General features: G+C 31.9%; 1 protein-coding gene across 1 annotated transcript; it reads left to right on the forward strand.

Moving 5' to 3' along the window:
- The first annotated feature begins 6,496 nt into the window (after positions 1–6,496).
- LOC134690719 (uncharacterized) lies at positions 6,497–20,599 on the forward strand. Its single transcript, XM_063550744.1, has 5 exons — positions 6,497–6,759; positions 7,610–13,029; positions 14,710–14,843; positions 16,755–16,942; positions 19,907–20,599. The coding sequence occupies exons 1-5, from the start codon at positions 6,558–6,560 to the stop codon at positions 20,392–20,394; spliced, it is 6,432 nt and encodes a 2,143-aa protein (XP_063406814.1). The 5' UTR covers positions 6,497–6,557; the 3' UTR covers positions 20,395–20,599.
- The last annotated feature ends 329 nt before the right edge of the window (positions 20,600–20,928 follow it).

Genomic DNA, 20,928 nt, shown 5'->3' on the forward strand with positions numbered 1-20,928 from the left:
GTGACATAAGAAATTTATGAGAAAGTGGACACATTTTAAAGTCGGTTATACATAATACAGTATAGATTTTGCCCATTTTAATCTTTAACTGACCAGTAATGACCGTTTATTAAATCTCTGTTTTTTTTTATCTATGAATTGTTTGCTCAGCATCAATCATGCCACATCTAATTATTTTTATATTTTGTATAATAAACATATAATTGTCCCAAGTGAAAGCTTCCATGCTGCTGTTGATACTTGGGCCAAGTATTGTACACCGTTAGGTTACCACACGAAAGGAGCACTACAGTAAATCTACATGTAATCTCACGTCTTTCACTTGAAACATTTCGTATCTATAACAGTAACATTAACAATATATGCGTCTTGTTCTATTTTCCAACTAATAAAAGAAGTCTTTTGGACTCTTTCCTGTCCTTCAACCCTTTGAAATTTTCTTATGTTAATAGGGAAAATCATCAATCCAATTTCAACGTCCTGATAATTATTTCAAATAATGTGAATCATGAATTATTCATGAACTTTTAATTCTGTTAATTCAGAAATTGAGAATCATTTGTATATTAAATAAAAATCAGATTAAAATATATATGTAAACTTCTCTTTTTTTCTGTATTAATCAAAATTGAAGTTTCAGAGCTTCAAACTTAGATCAGTTCAATTTCTGCTTGAATTTCAAAAAGTTTCTGTGGAAGATGCAGGACTTTCACCTGCAAGAAAATACAATCCACAAAGAATCCAATGTCTTACTTATTTTCTAATTCAATATAAATTATGATTTTTTTTAAATGCCATTTTTTAAATTGATTGATTTGGTATCATGAAAGAAAAAAAATTTAGAAGGGAAGAGAAAAAAGTATAAACATTTCAAGGATTTTCTTCATTTTTATTTATTTTCTGGTGTTGACTTTCTCAAAAATAGTATTTATAGATTGTCTCAATAAACTTAATCTTTAAATTAGATTTAAAATTAGCAATAAACATTTCAGTTCAAACTGTAAAATACTTATCTGATAAATATAGCTATCATTTCACAAATCGTATTTAGGGCGCCTAAATAGTTTTTTGTTGACGTAAATCATGAAAACTTTGTGTTACAATATTTATGCTTTTTATGTTGCATTAACAGCCTGTGTTGCAACTGAAATTTTTGTTTTTTACCTTTTAAAATTTGAAATATTTGAAATTTTTACTTTATAAATCATAAATTATTTAAAAATTAATTTTTAAACAGAAAATTTTTAAAAATTTTAGTGCTTCATATATATGTTTTGGTATTTTGCAAGATACATGCATATGCTATTTGCTTAGAGTTAATTTTTGGTGCTGCTTCTTATTATTTATTGCATGCTGCATGCCTTGTTTTATTTGTTATTGCATATGTTTTTATATTCGGTGAAAAGCTCATTAGAGCTTATGTTTGTATTGTTTGTCAATATGCCGAATCCAAATAAAGTTTTACTTACTTACTTACTTACTTACGTAATTAATTATGCGTTTCCGGTTCAGAAAGGTTTCACTTATTAAACTGGTATCTACTTTCTACGAACATAGTGTAGTAGCCAGCAGGGGATCAGCTTAAATCATGAAAACGTTTTAACTCCCTATATAACTGACTGTACTATCAATGCTTGTAAATAACACTGTACTAGTTTACACAACAACGATTGACTTATCTGATATTTTTCTTAGTTCTTTTTTTATGCCGAAATACAATTAAGTAAGGCATATTGAAGAACTTGGAGAGAGATTCAGAAAACTTCTTCTACAGATAAAATTTACACTGGCAGTGCACCAGCAAAAACGGATCGGCTATCGAACAAATAGCTAATAATTTCAACGTAAGTTCCCTTTTCAAATTTTGATTTTTTATTAATACTGCGACACCAAGACACATTGACAGTGGCAAGACCTCCGGTGTCAATATTTTAATATAACATAGGACCTTGGTTACCTCTCAAGTCTTCATATAAATGAATTCTAGACATTCCGGCACCTTGTCAAATCGGCACTGTTATAGACAGTTCGGCACCAAGTCAAATCGGACCTGGTTAATTCGCCCCCAAAATGAACAGATTATGTGTTGCAAGTTGGGGAATCATGACATTTAAAGAAAGGAAATTTATTACAGAAACAACAAACTTGTTATAAATTGTAATTGAGTCAATGCTATAAGTTCTTCAGTTTTTAATGTAACATTATTAATAGAGTACTCATGACTGTAAACAGAAAGCCAGCTTATTTAATTGTTTATTGTAGATTTCACAGGTACCTGGGGACATGATTACATTTGGGTGCCCCTGAGTGGGAGAATCCTTAATGACACACACCCCCTTTTTTTGGTACATGTAGTCAATGATTTTGAGATTTTTTATTTGTTTATATAAACTATTTTCACTTCGAATATATATTTTGATTTTACTGATTGGCTAATATCTCAAAAAGATACGACCCAAATTCTTAAACTTTCCCTTAAAAATCATATGTCACAATGCTTATGTTATATCAATAACTCTGCTCTAAAAATAAATTGTTTACGTTGTAAATGCCAATTGACAGTCAGAGCTCAGACATAAATAAGTCTGAATCTGCTTTTGACTCATAGAGGTCTAAATTTGTAAGTTTTAGGATTTGTCTTTAATGTAAGACAAAATACGACTTGAATAAGTCCAATATTGTTAAACAAGAAATAATTGACCAGAATCAAAAAGTTGCAAATATCGACTCCTACAAGTCGATGAGTGATCAAAATTGGTTAACTTCAAGACCCACGCATACTTATAAGGAGGTCATGCATCTAAATCAAATAATGACAACATTGAAAACCAATGCTTTGTCTTCTAAAGAAAAATATGAATGAGAGTCTAAAAAATCGGAGATGATGTTAATTAACCTTACAATGCAACCACCTGGAATCACATTTAATGAGGTAAAACATCTGTGTGTAGTAAGGATGTTCAATTAGATAATTAAATATAGATAGCTCAAGTCCTTGTGAACTCTCATACAGGTTTTTGCTGTCATAGGTAGTGTAGTTTGGCCACACAGTAACATTAAGTTTTTTCACCAACATAAATAGACCTAAACAAGTCTGTCATTTTCTGACTTAGATAAGTCTGAAATTGAAACTGCATTTTTATAATAAATACATGTTTCGACTTATTTAAGTCAAAAACAAAAATCGACTTGTTTATGTCTGAGCTCTGACTGATTGACTTCAGATCAACTCATGTAACATGTGTAATTAAAAAAACAACTTCAGTTTGGTGGTCTTTGGTGTACATGTATTCTGCTCTAATCTGTGGGTCTGTTCGTCTGTCTGTTTGTCCGTCCATTCATCTGTCTGTCCCTCTTCAGGTTAAAGTTTTTGTTCAATGTAGTTTTTTTATTAAGACTTGAAGTCCAAGCAACTTGAAACTTAGTATACATGTTCCTAATGATCTAATGCCAAAATAGAGTTTTACCTCAATTTCAAGGTCCACTAAATATAGAATATGATAGTGTGAGTGGGGCATCTGTGTACTGTGGACACATTCTTATTTGTATTATTTTCAGAAGATTTTCAGTATTCTGTCTGAACAGTTCAGCATCTGGCTAATCTGTTCATATAAGCTCTTAGAACTGTTCTGAACAGTTCAGCTTTCTATCATTTCAGAAAGTTTTTTTTTAGCTGTTTTGAACAATTCAACACTGTCTGAATAGTTCAACACATTTTCAGATGTCTTTCTGAAAAATTAAGCAAGTATTAATTCTGTTCAGAATGATTTCAGTATTGTTTCTGAACATTTCAGGATCTTAAAAATCTGTTCAGAAAGTTTTCAGGGCTGTTCTGAAAAATTCAGCACTGTTCAAAGATATCAAAAAGTTTTCAGCATAGTTTCAGATGTTTGTCTGAGGAGTTCAGAAATAACTGAACAGTTCAGAATATTTTCAGCTTCAGTTCAGCGATGTCTGAATTTTTCAGCACAGTCTGAACTTTTCAGAAAATGTTACAGCACTTTTTCAGCATATCTGAACATTCCAGTAATTTTTCAGTATTTGTTCAGAATTTGGAAAAAGTGCTTCAGCACTTTTTCAGATCCCAAAATTTGGTTCAGCATGCATTCAGCTAGGGTCCAGAACCTATTCAGCAAAACTCAGCAAAAATTCAGACATTTTATTTCATGAGGGCAGTTTTCAAGTTGGTCCAAATCAGGATCTAAAATTATTATATTAAGTATTGTGGAATAGCAAGTCTTTTCAATTGCACAGTATTGTGCAATGGCAAGAAATATCTAATTTCACAATATTGTGAAATAGCAATTTTTTTTTTAATTAGAGTTATCTTTCTTTGTCCAAAATAGTAAGCAAGAAATATCTTATTGCAAGAATTTTTTTTAATAGGAGTTATCTTTCTTTGTCCAGAATCAACTTAAATCTTTGTTATATACAATATGCAATGTATATTCACTTTTTACTACCAACTGATAAATTTAAATAATCTTAACCATTCAGTGATAACAAGCAGTGTTTTTACATTTTATTTACAGTTTATTTTATGATGTATTTAAATGAGTAGTTATTGTTGAAAACTCCATTAGAATATTTTAATTGAGATTAGTTTTGGAATAAGGGAAAGGGGGATGTGATTAAAAAATTGGGTTCAATTTTTCTCATTTGAAATTTCATAAATAAAAAGAAAATTTCTTCAAACATTATTTTGAGAGGATTAATATTGAACAGCATAGTGAATTGCTCTAAGAGCTCTAAGAGAAAACAAAATTTTTAAGTTCATTAGAACACATTCATTCTGTGTCAGAAACCTATGCTGTGTCAACTATTTAATCACAATCCAAATTTAGAGCTGAATCCAGCTTGAATGTTGTGTCCATACTTGCCCCAACCGTTCAGGGTTCAACCTCTGCGGTCGTATAAAGCTACGCCCTGCGAAGCATCTGGTTTTTAAATATCATTGATATAGTCCTTAGTTTTACCTTTAATTTTCAACAGTCTTACTTTTTTTCTGGATGATTGATTTCGTGCCATTTTAGCTTTCCACGTGTAATTGATGTTTTTCCTTCTGTACCTGTACTTTTAAAACAAAATTTGATTTTTTTTTCACTAACGTTCAGAAACACACCATTGGTAAGAAAAACACAAAAAAGTTTGAAAAAATTGCATATGGCGTCAACCTGGACTCCCCAAAAATTACCGTCAGAAGGCTATTGGAATGGTTGATGCTAGAATGAGTGTTTCTAATTTTGAGGCTTGATTAAATGTCCATACAATGTAAGTCAACAGTTTAGAGACTAACAAACAGATATTGACAAATTGCAACTGCATGGGATAGGTCGATATGTCGTAGACATGGTAGACCAAGAAAAACTATCGTCAAGGGAGGAGCGCTACTTTCGCTTTACACCAACACGTGACAAGTGTTTTCCGGCCACAAGAGTAGTGCATTGACTAAGGGAAGCTGCTGGTGCGCCTGCCAATCCTTCATTAATGCATTTAGGACATGACCGAGAAATTGATTTTGAATAACACTAATCTCATTTTCGTATTTTGACCCTCCCACGCTCCATACAAAGAAAATCCTAATGAATGTGAGTGATAAACATTCATGTTACTTCTGACATGTAATAATTTCATTTTTTTATTATCAAAATCATATGTTGTAACAATTTTGTAATAAAATAAAATTTCATATTTTTCTTGCTAAACTTTTTTGGCTCAGTATATAAAAATATTATTCACTATTTGTTATGCTAATAAGTCTACACCATTTTCTTGCTGCTTTGAGAATCAATCAGTGGCCATCGGCTGTTATCTACTCGTTGATTTGGTTGTTGTCTCTTTAACATTCATTTGACATTATATCCATTTCCATTCTCAATTTTATTTCAAAAATGTAATAAAATTTCGTCTAAGGAGAAATAATTAAGTTAAACATAAAATTTGAACATCACACACCTTGTTGCATTGGCATATTAAAATCCAAGATTGTTATTGCCAGCACTGCTGAGGGGGGATAGAAGGGGTCCTAATCCCGAAATCCTGGACTTAAAAAAACGAAATCCCGAGGTCCCCAATTCAAATAAAGTAAATCCCGACGTCCCGAAATTAAAAAAAAAACGATTCCCAGATCCCACAAGGGTCAATCCCGAAATCCCTAGCTTAAAAACACCTGATCCTGGAGTCCCGATAAAGGTCCTATGCCCCCTCACTGCTTGCATGTATTTTATCCTGACCTGAGTAATTATTCACAATTTGATTGGCTAATATTGTCCTAATAAATTTTAGTACAATTTTTTATTACATCAAGAATTGGAATTATCTCCCTTTAAAAAAAAAAAGGTTTTGAGTTGCTCTTTTAAATTCTTGTATTAGGACAATTGTACACTGTGTATAAACCTATTGTATAATTACATGTAATAGTAATTATTCATTTATTAATTTCAGGTACAAGCTAAAGAATCAATTAAAAGTTTGCTGGCAGCTGTATACTGTAATCCAGAAATGTTCATTTCTAAGATGGCTTAATTAGTGACAGAGTAAGGAGGAATAACATCAAGATGGTAAACTGTGATCACTTATCTCCCTTAGGAGATTATCTATATCAACTGTACAAAAGTCAAGCTCTATGTGACCTGTCAATCATAACTAGAACTGGTACAACAGTCCTGGCTCACAAACTGGTGGTGGCAGCTTTCTCTGGAGCAGTCAGGACAGAGGTGGAGAAATGGAAAGATTTACCCCAAGTGTCCATTGTTGTAGGTCAGTTGATCGAAATACAGGTTTATGATCTTACAAATTCATTAAACATGATCAGAATTTATAAAATAGAAAATGGAAATGGGGGATGTGTCAAAGAGACAACCTGACCAAAGAGTTGAGGCCCACTAATGGGTCTTCATCAAGGCGAAAAACCTTGCACAAGAAAACAGACTTCAACATGCCCCTTAATAAAAAGTGTACAAGTTTAGTGAAAATGAACATCATACTAAACTTCTAAACATATATATACCTTTAATTAATTTCCATGCATGTCATTCAAAGTATCATGGCTGACATGACACAAGGTTGAAGTATAGCATACAGGTCTATAGGTCACTAAACCATAGCACAGTCCAGCCTGCCGATTAAAAAGATAAAGAAGATGTGGTAAGATTGCCAATGATTGAACTCTCCACAAGAGACCAAAGTAACACAGAAATTGATAACTCTAGGTTACCGTAGGGTGAAACTTATCATGATTATAGATACCAATGAAGAAAATGTTTACCTTGGAAGATTTTCTAAAGTTATTAAAAAAAGTTATAAAAGGTATCAACATGTACAAATCATGTAGGCCAAAATCCTTTGTTGATTAATATATTTTTATTATTTTCAATTATGCTTTCTCTGTTTTCCAGTTTGCCTACATGTAATATAAGACATTCATGGTAAAGTTGTTATGTGTTTGCATACTTTTTTTTTTACATCAGTTTTATTAAAATCATACAAGATCATGTATATAAAAAATCTAGTGAGTGTTGTTCTGGTGTTTAATAATTGAACTAATGTAAACTGTTATAAATAAATATAATTTTATCATGTTTACATGGTTTCTATTTTCTTTTTATAGATTGTGAAGTAGCAGTCTTAATGGAGTTTTTAGATTATATGTACACTGGAAATCTACATCTTAGTGAAGAGTTATTTCCCCTGCTACAGAATGTAAGTCATGGTTTGCAGATACCTTCACTTCAAAAATACTTGGAGGAGTATCAAACAAGTTTAACAAGGCCAAGTAATGGAGATTACGCACAAGAAGGGGAAGTAACTGGTATAAAAAAGGAAGATGAAGGAACTATTTCAGATATATCTGAACACACAAAAAGTGAAATAAGGGAGATAACTATGAAAACAAATGGTGTAAATAGAGACTGTAACTCTGTCAGTGAACATACAAGCACTGAAGAGTCAAATGAAGTAAGGGAGGTTACTCTCATTACAAAGGAAGAAAAAAGAACCAATTCAGATATATCTGAACACACAAGCTTTGAAAAGTCAAATGAAGTAAGGGAGATAACTGTCATCCCAAAGGAAGACAAAGAGATTGTTTCAGATATATCTGAGACTGAACACACAAGTATTGAAGAGTCAAATGAAAGGGAGCTAACTGTCATGCCAAATGAAGTAAGGGAGACAACTATGAAAACTAATTGTGAAAAGGGAGACTGTAACTCTGTCAGTGGAAAGGTGAAACATGGAAGAAATTTAGAAATGAATAAATCATTTGACAGTCAAAGTTTTGAAATGTGTGACGATTTAGAGGAAGCAGATGATGACACTTCTGCTGATGTGAGTGACAATGCTGCATCATGGGAAGGTGGGATAGAGGTCATGAATGCATCCCCAAGGACAAGTAATATGCCAAAGCAAGGACAACCAGATAGTCTGATCAAAGAGTCATATGTACTACTAGAAAGAATTGATAGTCTTGTCCAACCTAGAGACTGTAACAAAACTTCAGGAAAAACAGATCAAAGCAATACCCATGATACCTCTGGACATAGTGTCATAGCATCATCTATTCTAGTGAAAGATGGAAAAAATAAATTTACATTGGATGCAGAACATTTGACAAACAGAAAGAAGAAAACTATCAGACATGATATACATAGACTTTTAATGAATCACTCACAAAATTCATTACCTACCATGAAAAAGTTTAAAAAGGAGAGTTTGGCTGAAATGTTTGTTTGTAAATTAAAGAAACTGTACTCAAAACAGTATAAAGACATACTAGTACAAAAGATCGGATATTCCTGTAAAATCTGTCGGGTTTGGGATAAAAATGTATCTCGCATCAAACTTCACATAAATTTGAAACACAGAAACATAAAACCAAGAAAGTTAAAATCTACAAGCCAAAAAGGAAGAAAATGTATATCTAAGAAAAGAAGTAAACATATGCTTGAAAAAAGAAAGAAGATAATGAAGAAAATTGAACAAAAAATTGAAAATTTTGAATGTTTTAGATGTGACAAAAGTTACTCGGGTATTCGTGCATTGGCATCTCATCTGATTGAAAAACATAAAATAAAATCTGATAGGGTGCAGAAATTGACCGGCTATCCAAAATATTTCAAGTACAAGAAATTTTCTAATCAGAACTGCAAAGAATGTAATATAAACTTTGATTCATTGAGTGACTTTAGAGCACATTGTCGAAGTGTTCACAAGAAAAAACGTTTAGATCCTGATATAGCTTGTTCATATGAAAATTGTTCCGAAAAATTTCTACTTGAATCAGAACTACTTGAACACATAGTGGAATTTCATAAAACTCATGCAAGAAAAAGTGTTGAGCATACAACCTTAAGGCGTCATGAGGTCAAAGATTCACATGGTGTTGAGTCTGTTGACAGATATGATCTCTCAAGACCGGAAAAAGAAGTAAAACATCAGAAAATATTGTCAGGTTTCTCACATAAAGTTAATGTAATAAAACAGACAATGACATGCATGGATTGCAAGAGAAAGTTCACAAATCTACGTAACCTCTCAAGTCATTTACAAAGTATACATATGTACACATTTGAACAGGCAAGGGAAGTAACTGGGTATCCAGCTTTCTTTAATAAAAGAATACACACGAAGAAGGTATCGAAAAATCAGAAATTTCAGGAACACACAGGAAATCTTAAAGAATTACAAATGACACAAGACACACCTGATAAAGAAAGTCCTGCAAATGAAAAGTTACCAACGCCTACCTCAAGACAAATTTCTTTGAATCAGAAGAAGAAAATCAGTAATGTTTTATTACCATCAGAGAAGGACAGATGTGTTGAATGTCCCAAGTCGTCAATTTGTACACATAAGGTAATAGAAAAAGAAAAAAAACAACAGAAAACATCGACAGGTTACTCTCAGAAAGTTGATGTGATAAAACAGACAATGACTTGTGTGGATTGCGAAAGAAATTTCACCAATCTACGTAATCTGTCAAATCATCTCCAGAGTAGTATACATAAGTACACATTTGAACAGGCAAGGGAGGCAACTGGTTATCCATCTTTTGTAAAAACGAAAGACACTTCTGGGAAAGAAAGTTCTGAAAATGCATTAGAAAATTTTACCAAGGCTATTGAGAGTCAAATGTCATCATATCCAAAGAAAGCAATCAAGTACAAAGTAATATTACCATCAAAGAAATACACATGCAATAGATGTCCGAAGTCATCGGTCTGTAGAAATAAGTTAATACATAAAAATCATAGAGAAATAAGGCATAAGAAAATACTTGTTTCAAAATTGTTTACGAGCCAACTAGTTCTAAAGAAACATATATGTCAGAGCTTTTCATGTATAAAACATCTTTCCAAAAAGCCATTCCAACAAGGTTCAGTAATTAGTACGTTGGATTCAAACAATAGTGACTCTCCTGGCACCTTGCTGAATCAAAGTAATGGAAATCAGAAAAGGTGCAAAGGAAACCAGTTTACTTGTTTGAAATGTGGATTATCTTTCCAATACTACAGCAGTGCATCATTACACTTCAAGAAAAAACATGGGAATCTTCAGTTACGACAACGAGCCATTTCTTCCAGAATAAAAAAGCATGTGGACATGCGTTCTACCATGTTTTCTAGAGAGTCATGTTTACCTAAGGTACAGGTTGAATTTGATGAAAAAAATAGAACATGTTACAAATGTCAGAAGACCTTTTCATCTAAGAAAAAGTTCTCCCGCCATTTGAAAAGCACCAGATGTCATACTGATTTCTTACCATTAAAGCAGACAGGCTACACACATACAGTTGACATAAGAAAGCAGACAAAAACATGTGTAGATTGCAACAGAAGTTTCACGGCATTACGTGGCCTTGCAAACCATCTACAGAGTAGTGTACACATGTACACATTTGAACAGGCAAGGGAGGCGACAGGCTATCCATCACACATCAAAATAATAGATTATACAATGAAGGTGTCAAAATGTCAGAAATGTTCTGTCGTATTTACCACAATGAAAGATTTAAAAGCTCATACAGTTGCAGTACATGGTATTCCATGTAAATTCTGTGATGAAACATTTTCAAGTCCCTTTTCATTAAAAAGACATGGGTTTCGGAAACACAGAGAACATATTAAGGAATTCCAAATGATTACATATACATTTGATAAAGAGATGAATGAAGCATGTGATGGAGAAATTATCCCCAAGGCTAGTATGGCTAGCGAAAGTCAAGCATGTGATGGAGAAAATATCTCCAATGATAGTACGGTTAGTGAAAGTCAAGCGTGTGAAGGTGAAAATATCTCCAAGGCTAGTGCAGTTAGTGAAAGTCAAGCGTGTGACAGTGAAAACATCTCCAAGGCTAGTACAGTTAGTGAAAGTCAAAGTTCATCATATCAGAAGAAGAAAATCAAGTACAATGTTATATTACCATCAAAGAAATACAGATGTAATAGATGTCCCAAGTCATTGGTCTGTAGAAATAAGTTAATTCATAAAAATCATACAGAAATAAGGCATAAGAAAATTCTTGTTTCAAAGTTGTTTGCTAGCCAACTTGTTCTAAAGAAAAACATGTGTAAAAATCGCTCATTGATCAAATCAGTTACCAAAGACGACCTAGATTTGACCTCTAAGTCAAAAATAGAGGACATTGAAAAGATTTCAGAACCAAAAGTTGGACAGGAACCAAAAGTTATAGCCCTAAATGAAATGTCAGCTGATGTAGCAGGTTTAACACAGGAACCAAAAGTTGTAGTGGTAAAGGAAAAATCAGCTAACATGATAGGTCTAACACATTATTTTAAAGATGAAAATAATTCCATTGAACCATTATCAGACATGAAGTCAAACATAGGTGATCAATTAACTCTGATGGAAAATTCAGCCTTGATTGATCAAAATAACCCATTGGATACAATAGATAATGACTCTTCTGGTTCCTTGAATAATTCAAGTATTATTAATGAAAAACAGAAAAAGTGCAAGAGAAACCAGTTTACTTGTTTGAAATGTGGGTTGTCTTTCCCTTATTACAGCATGGCTTCATTGCATTTAAAGAAGAAACATGGAAGGCATCAGCTCAGACAAAGAGTCATTTTCTCAAGAATGAAAAAACATGTCAGTTTACGTAGAGTTCTATTTTCCAGAGACACAATAGAAACAAATACTTCCAATATATTGTCAGATGAAAAAAGGCAAACAAAATGTGATATATGTGACAGGACATTTTCATGTGTTGATACTCTTGCCCATCATTTAGTACACTATCACACTAACATGACCAAACGGGCAATGCAAGCATCAAGTAACATGGACCCCACTAATATGACTAAACCGGCAAGGCGAACATCTAGTAACTTGGGCAAGCAGAGAATTAGGTGTGTACATTGCAGGAAATCATTGAAATATCCCCGTACCCATGCTGCCCATCTTCAGATTGTTCATCATTATACTGTTGAACAGGCAATGGAAGTAACTGGATACCCTTCATTCAGAAAAAAAAAAGTTTACACAAAAAAGCCAACAAAATGTCTGAAATGTTCTGTGATTTTTCCAACCTTGAGAGAGTACAAAGGTCATGAAATGCTGGTCCATAGTATTCCATGTAAAATTTGTGGGGAGAAGTTTTCAAATTCATGGCTTCTAAAAAGGCATTGGATTAAAAAACATCCAGAAAATGTTCATGACCTTGAAGAAATGAAAACTACATCTTTAACCAGGATCGCTGAAGAAGAAGAGAATAGAAAAGAAGGTGAGACAATGTTTAAATGTGACAATTGTGATTTTACAACTAGAGAATTAAATGTGTTGTCATCACACATCATAGAAACTCATCCAGAGGTCAAACCGTGCTGTTCTGTCTGTGGATATGTATACAGTAGCCAAGACGATGTGGAGTTACACATGAACGAATGCAACCGGAAAACAAAGACGTATCAAGAAAAATGCAGTGTTTGTAATAAAAAGTTTTATAAAAGATCAAGTTTGCAGATACATCAGTTCAAGGAACATGGAATACAGCATCCAAATGTTAAGGTACGTATGGTATATATAGTAGCATATGAATCTATTGTAATAAAAATTCATAATTTCAAATAAAATTTGTAGATTTAGCTTACAACAAATGTACAAAGTCCTTATATTTGCATACAGTAACATTCGTTTAAAGTAGAAACTTGTTTTAACATCAAATAAGCATTTAAAAATTTAAATACATTTAAAAATTGCTTGCTAGTCCCTGTCTGTGATTAGTATTAGATAACTTTGGTTCATTTCCAAATCAATCTATTATGAAGGGGAGATAAACATATTGATTTACATGTATAGTTCTTTGCAAAAATGATGAACAGTTCTTTTTATTGTGGATTTCTTGGTTTAATACAAGTCAACAACAAAACTAAATTTTCAATGAATAACAAATATTCTTTAGGCTTGTATGCAGACTTCGGCAGAAACACGAAAATTAATATCCATGAAATGAAAGATTTCATTAATTCATTAAAATAGGTACCTAGGAAAAATGAATGAATCAAGAGAAAAAGACTAATATGACTTTTGACTCCAGAATTTTTTTATTTTCTTCATGTTATCCTCTATTGAAAGTTGAATAAAGCTTACAATCTGATCCATAAAGCATGTATAGGGATTTTTATTTTTTTATGTTTTCGATACACAAACAATTCTAAGGAAAACTGTAAATGTAAAACAATTCCAACGATAAAACTAAAGGCCTTATTTATCATGTTTATGTACAAAAAATGAATGAAAAACAAATATGTAATTCTTAAAGAAACGACAGCCACTGAATAACTGGCTCCTGACTTGGGACAGACACATACATACAGAATGTGGCATGTTAGACATGATTAGGTAACCTGTCGACTAATTGTTAATGAGACAACTCTTCACAGGATACCAATTGACAAAAAAATTTCAACTAAAGGTGACTACACCAGAGTTAGCAAAAATTGTCAGTCCTAACGATTTCACCACCAAAATTTTGCATAGGACTAACACAATTTTAGTATTTTTCAATAGATTAATAGAGAGAGGACCAGCAGATTTTCTTCAAGGACCACCAGGGGAAAAATATTTCACGAACTCTGCTTCACAGCCTTTCACAATGAACTTTAACAAAGATCACACTGCTTAGCAAGCTATAAAATGACAAATATTAAACAATTCAAATGAGAAAAATAACGGCTGAGTTTATGTACAAATACTGTAAATTCAGAAAATATTGTATGCATTTATTATTGCGATATTGTAATTTTAGACTTAATTGCTATTTTAATTTTACTATTTTGAGAAAAATCCTGTTAAGGTCATACAAAATATTCCAATATGCAAGTTTGAATTATTGCTTTTACAACTCTGTTGCATGTTTCCCATTTAATAAAACCTTGCAATAATTTCTGAATTTACAGTAAATGAAAGAAAAACAAATATGGAACACAGCAACAAACGACAACCACTGAATAACAGGCTCCTGACTTTGGACAGGCACATAGACCATTGTACATACAGAATGTGGCAGGGTTCCTGTGGTTTAACAAATTCTGTAGACAATTCAAATGCAAATTTGTATTGTCTAACACATAAGATTTTATGTTTAATGTTTATGTATAATTTACATGTTTGAATTTAATGAGAATTAACACTTACACTAATAATAACTCTACAGCCCTAAATGAATTTTTAACTTTATCATTTCAGAAATATAAATGTGATTTTGATGGCTGCAAAACCATCACTTACACATTACCCAATTTTAATCACCATAAAAAAATGCATACAAGAGAGAAGAAATATTCTTGTGACGAGTGTCAGTTTATGAGTTCACAATATAGGTGAGTTGAGTGTTAATTATACTAGATTCTTATATGACGCGCTTCTTACCTTTTCTAAAAAAAAACCATGCTCTAACATGTCTAAATCCAATAGAATTTGTTTTCACATGCGTATACATTTGTGTATTGACTTATTCAGAATAATGAATTTTATCAAATTACCTGCACTTAATATATTTCCTTAACTTAAAAAAACCCACTTTCAAACTTTATAATGGTGCACATGATGTTAATAATTCATTTATTATGACTGTAATGTGTTGCATTCTGAAATTGACATATTTGACCTAGATATGATGACCCTTCATGCTGGCTGTCTAAACTCCTCCCAATGAAAAATCACAGTACCAGCCGTTTGCTTCTTTACAAACAAAAAAGTGAGGTTCATGGAAGAGCCTACATAAACGCTTTTACACTTATACTTATCGTACATAGAAATTACCTTAATCGACACCATAGGCATTATATTTGTGTTATTTTAGCCTTCACTATCGCTTGGGCATAAATTATCACAAATATATAATGCCTATCCATGTTAAAACTACAATAAAGTATAGCTTTTATTTCTTAAACCAAAACAACTTTGGGTTCAGGGGCACCCTTTCTCAAAATAATATACTGTCAAACCTGTTTTAAGAGACCACTTATGGGAGAGCAAAACAATGGTGACTAACGACAGTCACAGGTGGTCATTAATACAGGTTCAATCGATATGAAATGTATTACAGAGCGATCTAAAATCGGTGGTCTTTTAACACAGGATTTTGCTTAAGACACATGGTTTCTTAAGCAGGTTTGACTCTTTTATACTAATCTGTGATCAGTAGCCTTTAAGTTTTTGTTAAAAAGTTATACTTAGGTACATATCTTACATGTATTATCTTTCCCCCAGTCCAGACATTGTGTTTTGTTTGTGACTGATAATTTTTTTTCCTACAGATTAACCAATAGCTGAATAACTTTAATTAATACTATAGTGTTATTAACTGGCTGTTTCTGTATTGGCACTGGTATAGATTCTAGGTTTGCTGTATTGGCCTCGAGACCCGTAGGGTCGATGGCCAATGCAGCTGACCAAGAATCTATACCAGTGCCAATACAGAATCAGCCAGTTCATAACACTTTTATTAAATGATTATAAGAGAATTAAAAACCAGAAGTGAACGTCCCGTATTAGCCCATGGGCCAATACAGCTTTTTTCCCGCTTTTTTCTGTATTGGCCCTGTTTTTTCTGTTTCAAAACTTTAAGACGTTACAAAACATTGCACATCATTTAACCTGTTTATTTTATGACTTTAATTCAAAAAATATAATACAAATGTTTTTATGCATAACGATACTTCCAAAGTTAAGTAAAGTAAGAAAATTGAAAACCGGAAGTGAACGTCCTGTATTAGCCCTAGGACTAATACGTCTTTTTCCCGCTTTTTTTTTATTGGTCCTGTTTTTTTACGTATTGGCCCTGTTCGAAGAACAATATTTAATCTTGATTTATATCGACAGTGGAACGTTTTTAGTATTGCACATGCTGATTTATCCGTATTAGGGCTTATTTGCTCATATCATTTAATAAATAGAATTATTAAACAGTTAAAGGCATGCCTTCTATCTTGCAGGAAATACATGATCTTGAGCTTATTTACAAGGTTCATAGATTAAGGGAAGCTACCATTTACATTAAAGGCTTTAAGGGGGATATTGTTTTTTTCAGAGTCTGAAATTTTGTTTGTTCAAAGTGCAATCAATTTATTTTGTTTTTCTACACTATCAATATTCAACTTTAAGGTATGGGGGAAATTAGGATTTAGAATATTTTTTTCTCATCTGCTTGACAAGAATATTTTTTAAATGGTTGTTCCCGTATCATTATTATTGATTTTTTTTTATTAAACAAGCAGTATTTTTTGCAGTCATTTATTGAGACATGTAAGGAGTGTACACAGACGGTTGAGACCACACTTATGTGAGAGTTGTGGCAAGGCTTACTCAGCCAAGAAAGATCTAATTCACCACATAGCAAACACTCATACAAGAGACAGCCACAAGTTCCAGTGTGAATATTGTCCTATCCAGACTACAACCAAGAGTAGTCTTCAGAGTAAGTTGTCTCCCTTATATTGTCCAATCCAGACTACAACAAAGAGTAGTCTTCAGAGTAAGTTGTCTCCCTTAATTCACAGTAAAAGAAACTGTAAATATATTTAACCCTATGGTGTGGCAATGGTCACTTTAAACATTTAAATCCATCACAGAGATTAATGCTGGCTCATTGAAGAAATTGTTAAGGAGGGTCTTGATTTGGAGGTCTTTTCTTTATTTTTTAGACCAGTTTTTTCTAATCTATAATTATTTGGTCAATTTTTCACAATGCCCTCATTAATTATGCCCCACCTACGATAGTAGAGGGGCATTATGTTTTCTGGTCTGTGTGTCCGTTTGTCTGTCCGTCTGTTCTTTCGTCCGTCCGTCTGTTACACTTCAGGTTAAAGTTTTTGGTCAAGGTATTTTTTTATGAAGTTGAAGTCCAATCAACTTGAAACTCAGTATACATGTTCCCTTTGATAAGATCATTCTAATTTTAATGCCAAATTAGAGAATTTATTCCAATTTCACGGTCCAGTAAACATAGAAAATGATAGTGCGAGTGGGGCATCCGTGTACTGTGGCCACATTCTTGTTTTTTCTCTACCTATTTGTATGGCCTATATAATTTTTCTGACGTCAGACACTCAAATCAATCCATGTGTTCGTAGATAGTAGATGTTGTTGTGTCCTGTTAAATTGTTATACGATGATGACTGATGTTCCCATATTTTGACTATTTTATTGATTGTGACTGTTTATTTAACGCATCATGTAAATGTAACGGAATTTGATGAGACTGTTATTAAAGTGAGAGGGTAAGCGCTATAGAACCAGGTTTAATCCACCATTTTCTACATTTGAAAATGCCTGTACCAAGTCAGGAATATGACAGTTCTTGTCCATTCGTTTTTGATGCGTTTTGTTTTTTGATTTTGCCATGTGATTATGGACTTTCCAAATTGATTTTCCTCTGAGTTCAGTATTTTTGTGATTTTACTTTTTACAGGATGTAATATGATAACCCCTTGTCCGTCCATCCATTTGTCTGTTTGTCACTCCTTCATCAGTATGTCTTACGCTTTCACCAATTTTTATGAAACTTTGTAAAATGTTTATATATATGTCCCTTGTCCATTTTTATACATTTTCTGAGAAATGGGATTTTATTCATAAAAAAGCAGACAAATGACATTAAAAAAAAATACAGTTTATTTTTTTTTACGCGAAATGTGATGCTATCCAAAATTTCTGGGGAGAACACTGTTATTCCTATAGCTATTAACTGTATAAAAAAACATTTAAAATACAATAACAATACATTTAACTTTCATCTATTCCTATAGCCATTAACTGAATAAAAAAACCCATTAAAAGTACACAATAGATATAGGAAGATGTGGTGTGAGTGCCAATGAGACAACTCTCCATCCAAATAACAATTTAAAAATTAAACCATTATAGGTTAAAGTACGGCCTTCAACAAGGAGCCTTGGCTCACACCGAACAACAAGCTATAAAGGGCCCCAAAATTACTAGTGTAAAACCATTCAAACGGGAAAACCAACGGTCTAATCTATATAAAAAAAATACATTTAACTTACATTTATTCCAATAGCTATTAACTGTATAAAAAAAACCATTAAAAGTACAATAACAATACATTTAACTTACATTTATTCCTATCGCTATTAACTGTATAAAAAAAAACATTAAAAGTACACAATACATTTAACTTACATTTATTCCTATCGCCATTAACTGTATAAAAAAAAACATTAAAAGTACACAATACATTTAACTTACATCTATTCCTATAGCTATTAACTGGATAAAAAAAAAACATTAAAAGTACACAATACATTTAACTTACATTAATTCCTATCGCCATTAACTGTATAAAAAAACCCATTAAAAGTACACAATACATTTAACTTACATTTATTCCTATAGCTATTAACTGTATAAAAAAAACCATTAAAAGTACACAATACATTTAACTTACATCTATTCCTATAGCTATTAACTGTATAAAAAAAACCATTAAAAGTACACAATACATTTAACTTACATCTATTCCTATAGCTATTAACTGTATAAAAAAAAACCATTAAAACTACACAATACATTTAACTTACATTTATTCCTATAGCTATTAACTGTATAAAAAAACCCATTAAAAGTACACAATACATTTAACTTACATCTATTCCTATAGCTATTAACTGTATAAAAAAAACCATTAAAAGTACACAATACATTTAACTTACATCTATTCCTATAGCTATTAACTGTATAAAAAAACCCATTAAAAGTACACAATACATTTAACTTACATCTATTCCTATAGCTATTAACTGTATAAAAAAAACCATTAAAAGTACACAATACATTTAACTTACATCTATTCCTATAGCTATTAACTGTATAAAAAAAACCATTAAAAGTACACAATACATTTAACTTACATTTATTCCAATAGCTATTTACTGTATAAAAAAAACCATTAAAACTACACAATACATTTAACTTACATTTATTCCAATAGCTATTAACTGTATAAAAAAAAACCATTAAAAGTACACAATACATTTAACTGACATTTATTCCAATAGCTATTAACTGTATAAAAAAAAAACATTAAAAGTACACAATACATTTAACTTACATTTATTCCTATAGCTATTAACTGTATAAAAAACCATTAAAAGTACACAATCCATTTAACTTACATTTATTCCAATAGCTATTAACTGTATAAAATAAAAACATTAAAAGTACACAATCCATTTAACTTACATTTATTCATATAGCTATAAACTGTATAAAAAAAACCCATTAAAAGTACACAATCCATTTGACTTACATTTATTCCTATAGCTATTAACTGTATAAAAAAAAAAACATTAAAAGTACACAATACATTTAACTTACATTTATTCCTATAGATATTAATTATATAAAATTACTGTTCTTACAGATCACTTATGGCATCAACATAAGGTCAAGATGGCCGGTGATGATCGTCAGTACTTCCAATGTGACCAATGTACTTATCAGACTCCAAATAGAAAAATATTTGCCAATCATATGAACAGTCACAATAACATCAGGAATTACATCTGCGATCAATGTGACGCCAGGTTTGTGACCATGACCGTATTAATTGGTCATCAGAAGTTCAAACATTCTACGAAGGATCAACACAAAGTCTGTAGTCAATGTGGTTATAGAGCAAAAACTAAGAGTTCCCTTAACTTGCATATCCGAGTTCAGCATCAACTCAAAGGAATTAAGCCATATAAATGTGACTATTGTGATTTTAGGTGTGCCACTGGTGGCAACTGCCGCAAACATATAATGGGCAAGCATAAAGGTTTACCAGTACATTATACCTGTGACAAGAAATATTTGGATAAGGCCAGAAATGAAAGGAAGGCTGGAAACACTAATCAATTGTTTGAGTAGACTGTGTTTTAGACACTGATCCTTAGACATGTAAGACTGCAAATGTTACTGTTTCAGAGACTGGCCATTATAACATGTAATTGTTCTTAAATCAGGATGAACACTCAAGAACCAATGTATAGATTCTCCCAAATTTTGACTAGCTCCAAATGTCCAATAATTTTAGAAATAAGTCTGACATGTTTTATCTTTTTAAAACTGATTGAAATTATTTAAATAAGTTTTAAATTTGTACTGTTTTCACAGCCAGTTAAGTGTGGAGAACACTTTTTTTGTTGGGTTTATGTCAATGTAGCATATGTGTTTAACCACTCAATCATATATATAGATATTATAAATAAGAAGATGTTGTATGAATCCTCATGAGACATCCTATTCACAATATATAAAATAGTAACAATTATAAACTTACTTATAATGAAATTTACAGGTCATTCATAATTTATCATATATATCATGTTTATACATATGTCTCAATAATGAACAAAGTTATAAAAAATGCAAATTCTTTGTATTGTACATAAATCAGATGGT

This window comes from Mytilus trossulus, chromosome 11, assembly GCF_036588685.1.
Source record: "Mytilus trossulus isolate FHL-02 chromosome 11, PNRI_Mtr1.1.1.hap1, whole genome shotgun sequence".
NCBI classification, from domain to species: domain Eukaryota; kingdom Metazoa; phylum Mollusca; class Bivalvia; order Mytilida; family Mytilidae; genus Mytilus; species Mytilus trossulus.